The sequence below is a fragment of the Hyalella azteca genome, unplaced genomic scaffold (genome assembly GCF_000764305.2).
Source record: "Hyalella azteca isolate HAZT.00-mixed unplaced genomic scaffold, Hazt_2.0.2 contig3272, whole genome shotgun sequence".
NCBI classification, from domain to species: Eukaryota; Metazoa; Arthropoda; class Malacostraca; order Amphipoda; family Hyalellidae; genus Hyalella; species Hyalella azteca.
The window spans coordinates 8,805-17,468 of NW_025933524.1; the positions used below are offsets into that span (position 1 = coordinate 8,805).

Genomic DNA, 8,664 nt, shown 5'->3' on the forward strand with positions numbered 1-8,664 from the left:
CGTATCCAAGATGCGGACCTTGTGTTCCTAAGGACTCGCGTTGCGAGTTTGCGTTCAATAATTCCCACCCGACGTGGAGACCGTCTTTGTTGTACTAGGAAATTGCAGCGCCAGCCTACAACCTGGACTAGTTTGATCCAATTACGTGAGCCAAATCCAATAGGAAGGATTTATATTGCCTGTGGATAACGATCACGAATTTAACGTGCAATGATCGGTGAACCGGAAAACGCTGAGGCTTCAGACGGTACAAATGAGAGTAAAGGCACAATTTGTTAGACGGTAGCGCGATAAGTATTACAACCATCCAATTCAGAATTTCCAGATGAAACGGGAAATTTTGCGAACCAAGACTTGATTCTTATGAAAAATTGCTCCCCTGGACCAAAGAGTGATGCGGAAGTTTCGACGAACGAAAAAAAATTTTAACTAAATTCACAATTATCAAGTTTTGATGGAGATGAAATATCGAAAAGCGATGGGCGTTGCTCGCTGGACTGCGAGGAGTTTCTGGCCGCAGAAGATACCTTCTGCAACCTCACGCGAACAGATCCTTTGAATCCTGTAGTGGAGCTGCGAGCGGCCTAGCCTCCTGAAGTGCTTGTGTAAAGTCAAATTCAGTTACAACAACGTCAACAAGAGAACTGCTTACTGCCGCACGCCTGCGTCACTGTCAACCTGTAACGCTCGTGGTCTTCGTCGAGTTTTGATTATCCGACATACGCTTTCTGGCAATTTGGGCGGATCGGCGACTTCTTGAGTTTTGCCAACATTTGGAGATTCCCGTTGCTGATTTAGATGTACGGTGGAGCCTACCTGTACTTGACTATCGCGTTGCACATACTTGTCGGACTGCCCATACTCTACATTCAGATGTTAGTCGGTCGTGTGACCGGCAAAGATACGTACCTGCTGATAAAAGGCTTCGGAAGAGCATACACTAGTTTAGCAGTACTCATGATCCTCAATTTAGTTTTGACTCTCGCTATGGCGGTTCCATTTCTGGCGCAGATCCTGTACTATTTCATCCTGTCGTTCAACGTCGAACTTCCGTGGGCAGAATGTGACGAGAGTTGGGCTTTAACAAACTGCGTGCCTGTAGCACATCTTACGTAAGGAAAAGAGGCGCTTCTAGCAAGCAGCGGAATGTACTCCGCGGAGCAGTTCTACCTCAGGTACATCTTGAAAGTCCACAAATGGGACTAAACAGCCTACTTGGGTCCTCCCGACTTGAGTTTATCCATGTACCTACTTATTGCAATGCTCTTAACTGGCTTCATCACCTACATCTTGGAACGTCTTCGATCACGAAGGATTTTGGTCCTGGTGTCTATTCTGACTGCGGTACCCTTGGCTTGTCTTCTTGGTTGTTTCATCGCTTCTTGGTTCCTACCTGGCGCCTTGGCTGGCATTCAGTATATGTTCTCTTTCAACCCTGTGGCACTCTGGGACCCTTAACTGTGGCTTGCATCTCTAGGATAGGTAGTCATCAGTCTATGTCTGAACAGCCTCGACAACGTATCCTATGCTGTCGAAGATAGCTTGAGACTGTTGTCCCTCTTCTACACCTCTGCTCTCTTCGTGCTATTCAACGTGTTATCTAATATACTGAACAGCATGCTAATCTTTCTGATACTTGGGTTCATGGCGACGGCTATCAGCACTGACGTGAAGCATGTCGTGACGTTTGGACCGGGTTTAGTATTCGAGTCCATAACAACAGCAGTAACAATCTTGCCGAACTCGCGTCTAACTTCTGTCTTCGTCTTCGCTATCCTGGCGACCTTAATCCTGACCTCGTTGGTGCGCGGTATGTCCTATGTTGTGGTGCTCCTTCAATCCGCTTTCGACTTTCCCTACTAAACGGAAGTCTTGATGCTGCTAACGACTATAATGTCGTACCTTATAGCCTTGGTCTTCTGCACTCCTGGAGGATATTACGTGCTACAGCTGCTGGATTTCATCAGCGTTTGTGTCATCAACAACCTCATCGCCTTGGTATTCCTGGTGGCCGTTTTGTGCGTCTTCGGGGTACGCGAGTTCGTTGCCATCATTCAGGATTAAATTGGATATCGTTTACACGAATGGTTTGTAAGGCTGATCCAACTCTGGTCTATCCTGATGCCCGCCATGTTCGTCATTCTGCTGGTATGCGGACTCAGTGACTTTCAGTCGATATTCACGGACCCTGCCGTTTATCCCCCGGCAATGCTGTGGTCCGGGCGTGTTCTGATAGCGGCTTCTTTCATTTATTGCTTTGGTGGAATTATCTATGGAGTTGCTACGTCCCCAGGAAGAGGTTTAAGGCAGAAAATGCGTGCAGCTTTCAAGCGGCCTCATGAGTGGGCGGATACGGGCTCACAGGACACGTCGTTTAGTTAAGAGCGTTGGTAAATGGGGTACGTCCAGAGGCCCGTTCCCGGGTACTTACAGACCGGCATGAGGAAGTGGGCCCGTGCGGAACCTCTGAGGCCTCAGCCTTCTAGATGGTGATGGCCCTCGGTGGGAGCAAGATAGGGGGGCCTTCGTGCTGCATAATGTGCTTGCATTGGTGCAAGTTGAAATCTCTTGAGCATCCTCGCAAGTTAAAAGCATCTTCAGAATATTTTGCAGCGGAAATGTGACTGAATTTAATGCCTGAAAACTGATTCATGCTGTAAATTCGAGGAAAGTACTGCCGTATTGAAAGATGTGTTTGAAAACAGCCGTGACGAATATGTTGAAAAGTTGGCAAAATACTTGTGTATCAAAACAGTGTTAGAAATGTTTTAAGGTTGACAAAAGTGTCCACCATGGCCGCCGTTTGACACGAGGCCATTATATACCTAGATACTATTTTCTAACTCGATTTAAAGCATACATGCCTCTTCGATGTATCAATTATGTGTATACGAATAATATTTATTCAGGTGTTTTTAGCTTCAGTTACCGCCTTATTATAACTCATCAAATTTGCACTCAAATATATCTATTTTAGCTCTATTAAAAATTATTTATCTCAATTTTATTATTTAATCCTTTCTCTATGCAAGATATACATGTACTTATTTCCGAGACTATATATCAATTGTCATCAAATCAAGCTGTGCTCCCATAACATACATATATCCTGTAACATGCGCATGCGCCTTGTATAGTCATGCGCTGAAAATGCACCTACAGTCGAACTGGTATATTAACTTGTTGATGGTATATTAATAATTAGGTTGAGACTGGATTAAGCTGATGGTATATTAATAATTAGGTTGAGACTGGATTAAGTTGATGGTATATTAATAATTAAGCTGAGACTGGATTAAGTTGATGATATATTAATAATTAGGTTGGTACTGGATTAAGTTAGTGGTATATTAATAATTTTGTTGAGACTGGGTTAAGTTGATGGTATATTAATAACTAGGTTAGGACTGGATTAAGTTGATGGTATATTAATAACTAGGCTGAGACTGGATTAAGTTGATGGTATATTAATAATTAGGTTGAGACTGGAATAAAGTTCATGGTATATTAGTAATTAGGCTAGTACTGGCTTAAGTGATGGTATATTAACAATTAGGTTGAGACAGGATTAAGTTGATGGTATATTAATAATTAGGCTAGTACTGGCTTAAGTTGATGGTATATTAATAATTAGGTTAAGACTGGATTAAGTTAGTGGTGTGTTGACGACATTCAACCGTGCATCAGAGATCGCAACGCTGCTGAGATCCTCACCGACGTAAATTAAGCCAGCAAAACTACACTGTTAGAAAAATGACCGTTAACTGTATTACCGGCGTTTCAGTGGCCGGTCGGCACGTGAAAGGAAACACCGTTTCACCGTTTTTATTCCAATTTAACACCAGAAATCCGTAAAACATCTGATAAAAACGGCGAAACAGTTTATTTTCACGGGGCGACCGGCCACTAGGATGACGGTGCGACCGTTTTTTCACCGTTTTTTCTAACACGCTTTATTTAGTTCATCGCTTATTTGCTATAGAATATTAATGAGAAGATTAATTAATCAGTGAAAGTGGTTGATTAATGAAACATTAATGAGAAGAATTATTCGCTGACGCTGTGATGATGAATGTAATCAGTGTTGTTTTCATCCCAGACGCTGTGATGATAAATGTAATCAGTGTTGTTATCATCCCAGACGCTGTGATGATAAATGTAATCAGTGTTGTTATCATCGCAGACGCTGTGATGATGAATATCATCAGTGTTGTTATCATCGCAGACTCTTTGATGATAAATACAATCAGTGTTGTCATCATCCCAGACGCTGTGATGATGAATGTAGTCAGTGTTGTTATCATCCCAGACGCTGTGATGATAAATGTAATCAGTTTTGTTATCCCAGACGCTGTGATGATAAATATAATCAGTGTTGTTATCATCCCAGACGCTGTGATGATAAATATCAGCGCAGTTATAAGCAGGATGCTTATATTTAGTTCATTTCATTCTAATGATATAATGCTGATGAAACTCCGTATTTTATCGTACTCTATCTTATCATTCTGGGTCTTATTCACGCAATCTCCCTGCCTTGAATTGTAATGACACTAATTATATTGATTATGATTAAGATATTTATATCTTTATTGCATTAGATTATAAGTTATTTATACTGTATGTTATGGTAATAGTTGGTAGCGTATGTAATGATAATGGATGTTAATGTAATGGTAATGGATGATAATGGATGTTGATGTAATGATAGTGGATGTTAACGTAATGATAATGGATGGTAATGTAATGGTAATGGATTTTAAAATTTGTAAGGGGAATGTATCTTAATGTAATGGTATTGTATGTTAATGTAATGGATGTTAATTTGATGGTAATGTATGTTGATGTAATCGTACTGTATGTTAATGTAATGGATGTTAATGTAATGGTAATTAATGGATGATTATGTAATGAAAATAGATGTTAATGTAATGGTACATGTCCAGGCTGAGCAGCCGGCGGGGTGCGGCTAAAGACACGGCGTACCCCGCGTACGGGGTGACGGGGCCCAGCAGGGAGCTGTCCCCGGGGGGCGGCAACCCTGGGGGGGACCGCAGCCTCGCGCACTCGGCGCACATGTACCACTNTGTTGTTACGGGGGTGTTGTTACGGGGTGTTGTTACGGGGTGTTGTTACGGGGGTGTTGTTACGGGGGTGTTGTTACGGGGTGTCATTTTACTTGTATTCAAATATGATGTTCTCCTTCTAATACATCTTCTCGACGTACAATTTTTAGCTTTAGAACGCATGAAAAAAATAGGTAGTAACTATTCATATAATGTATAGCGATGTTCGCAATAAAATATCTTCAAGCCTGTGTGATGAATATTTTTGTGATGATGTTAGTGATGGTGATGTATGTGACGAATGTGAAATTCAATATTCATGATAACTGGAAAAAATAAGGCAGGTAGCGGCTTCAGCCACGCCAAAAATTTCTCACAATTTGCACTAGGAAAAACCTGTTAAAAATTGATCTCTTTTTAGTATCTCGGCAGGCAAAACTGTGGGGTTTGCCTTGACGGTTTACATCTTTCAGATAAATAGTTGGAACTTTGGAACCAAATAGCCTCGCACTTATTGCTTCATGTGGGTCACACTGACTCGTTTTATTACGGCGGCAAATGGCATATTATTGATACGTTCGGTCTCTGCTCTTAAGAAACTGTGGAACTATTAGGACCGTATGACCCATTCATAGTTATCAGTGTCTTTTTTCTTATTAACCCTTAACCTTATTAACCCTTAACCATATTAACCCTTAACCTTATTAACCCTTAACCATATTAACCCTTAACCATATTAACCCTTAACCTTATTAACCCTTAACCTTATTAACCCTTAACCTTATTAACCCTTAACCTTATTAACCCTTAACCTCATTAACCCTTAACCTCATTAACCCTTAACCTTATTAACCCTTAACCTCATTAACCCTTAACCTTATTAACCCTTAACCTTATTAACCCTTAACCATATTAACCCTTAACCTCATTAACCCTTAACCTCATTAACCCTTAACCTTATTAACCCTTAACCTTATTAACCCTTAACCTTATTAACCCTTAACCTCATTAACCCTTAACCTCATTAACCCTTAACCTCATTAACCCTTAACCTTATTAACCCCTAACCTCATTAACCCTTAACATTATCAACCCTTAACCTCATTAACCCTTGACCTTATTAACCCTTAACCTCATTCAACCCTTAACCTTATTAACCCTTAACCTCATTAACCCTTAACCTCATTAACCCTTAACCTTATTAACCCCTAACCTCATTAACCCTTAACATTATCAACCCTTAACCTCATTAACCCTTGACCTTATTAACCCTTAACCTCATTCAACCCTTAACCTCATTAACCCTTAACCTCATTAACCCTTAACCTCATTAACCCTTCACCTTATTAACCCCTTAACCTCATTAACTGAGTTACCCCCGCAGGTCAGGGGGAGGTGAGGCGGGGGGAGGCGGTGGGTCTGAGGCAGACAGTGAGGAGGAGGGGGAGGAGGAGAGGGACTACACCGTCTACGAGTGTCCGGGCCTCGCTCCTGTACGTTGTTTCTTATAATAAATTATAATATATTATAATTTATTGCTTTATAATATAGTATATATTATATTATATTATAGTATATTATTGTTGTATTATATTCATTTATAATTTAATAATTAGGTATCCGGGCCTCGCCCCTGTAAATTAATTGTTATAGTAAATCTTTTATAATTTATTGCTTTATATTATAGTATATTATTATCATATTATATGCTTTGATAATTTAATAATTAAGTAATAATATATTAATAAAAGTAATTATAGTAAATCATACCATTGACTAAATTGACCTGTAACGTAACCGGCATAACATCGTCAAGGTGTTAACACATCATTAGACTATTACTAATCACTATCATTAGACTATTACTAATTAGACTATTACACACATCGCTATTAGACTATTACTTACTACATATAACGCTTCATTTTGAATTTGCGGCAACTTTTTAGAGACATAAACATTATTTACCTTAACACGTTGACTTTGATTGCTTCATCTTATAATATTAATTCATTTTCTGCACTATTTTTAAATAGGGATGCCCGACGGTGTTTTTTTCGGGCAAATTCTGCGATTTCGTTTTTTTTCACTTGCGTTGCCCGGCTAAAATTTAGGATAGAGGTACATAATTACATTTTTTTAATTGCAAAAAATTTGAATTTATACACCAAAGTCTTCAAATATACCTGTATATATTGAGTTATAGGCCTTTTTTTGCCTTTTTGTCCGCGGACTTGGCCGTTTTTAGGCCTTCTGGCAACCCTGAATTATGTACCTGAAGAAATACATTTCGTTGTAAACATAAAACATATTTACCACTTCGGAGTCTACATAACTTTAATATTTATGCATAGCAAGCATAAATTTACTAGTTATGCATAAGCAAGCATAACTCTACTAGTTATATACTAGTTATATATGTTATTGAATAAACTTTACTGATATTGATGTCATGAATGTTGAACGTTATCATCACGTAGTAACATAATCCATCGTTTAGTTGTGATGATATATCATTTATCATCACATTAAGTGCTAATGATAAATTCTAATCGATTCTATTAATCCCCGCGGGGTTGTGCAGATGGGGGAGATGGTCGTGCCCAACCCCATGTACCCCCCCGAGGAGGTCACCCCCGCCTCCCCTTCCACCAAGCACGACTTCCCCCACCAGGGGGAGTACACGCAGATCTTTACCATTGATCAATGATGAATATCTCAGCATTTATCATTGATATTCATCATTAATTCGTTACTTTCAACTAGGAACTTCACGGGAAAATGCATCAAGTTTGAATTTTGATGAACTTGATGAAGACATTCATCAAGTTTACAGCAATATTGCCGGCTTTATCAAATTTGATTTTTATCAAAAAATTTTTTTATAAAATTTACCCAAAATTTGAAGGCCTCAAAACTGGCAATGAAATTGCACGACTAAACGCGAATTTTGTCAAGTAATTGAAATATCAAAACTTGTTTGTATGCTTTTTTATCGACTTCACCTATGAGCTTCCTTGTTATTGTATCAAAAACTACTCGAAATTTTATGTTAAATGCTCACCTGATTATAGTTACTCACCTATTTTGTTAACTCACCCGCTAATTAACGGGTCCGGCACTCCGTTATAGAGGCTGGACTGTGCGGAACGCCGCGCCCGTTACACGCCCGTTAGGTTAGGTTACATGCCCGTTACACGCCCGTTACATTCCTGTTACGTGCCCGTTAGGTGCCTGTTACATGCCCGTTAGGCGCCTGTTGCGCGCATGTTACATGCCCGTTAGGTGCCTGTTACATGCCTGTTACGTGCCTGTTACGTGCCCGTTACATTCCTGTTACATTCCTGTTACATGCCTGTTACGTGCCTGTTACGTGCCCGTTAGGCGCCTGTTGCCCGCACGTTACACGCCCAAAACACGTCCCCTACACGCCCCTTAATAAGTCTCACATTCAAATTATTTCATTTTATGAGCTGTTATTAACAGTCGAAATGTTAAGTAGTCACTTCAACGAACAAGTTCTTTAGTCGATCAAAAGTCATTAGATCAAATTCCATCTTAGTTAGTCAAATGATTTCATATATTTATTTTAAAGCAA

The 8,664-nt window shown here is 39.9% G+C and overlaps 1 protein-coding gene across 1 annotated transcript; it reads left to right on the top strand.

Moving 5' to 3' along the window:
* The first annotated feature begins 339 nt into the window (after positions 1-339).
* LOC108666707 (sodium-dependent nutrient amino acid transporter 1-like) lies at positions 340-2,571 on the top strand. The gene is made up of 2 exons (XM_047879522.1): positions 340-1,112; positions 1,863-2,571. Exons 1-2 carry the CDS (start codon positions 799-801, stop codon positions 2,062-2,064), a joined length of 516 nt encoding a protein of 171 aa, XP_047735478.1. The 5' UTR covers positions 340-798; the 3' UTR covers positions 2,065-2,571.
* The last annotated feature ends 6,093 nt before the right edge of the window (positions 2,572-8,664 follow it).

What these genes read in the sequence shown, in the direction of transcription:
- LOC108666707 (XM_047879522.1), top strand. Translation starts at nt 799, where the DNA reads ATGTACGGTGGAGCCTACCTGTACTTGACTATCGCGTTGCACATACTT. An exon ending in GTGCCTGTAGCACATCTTAC is followed by an intron (nt 1,113 to 1,862) that starts GTAAGGAAAAGA and finishes CTTTCCCTACTA; the next exon opens with AACGGAAGTCTTGATGCTGC.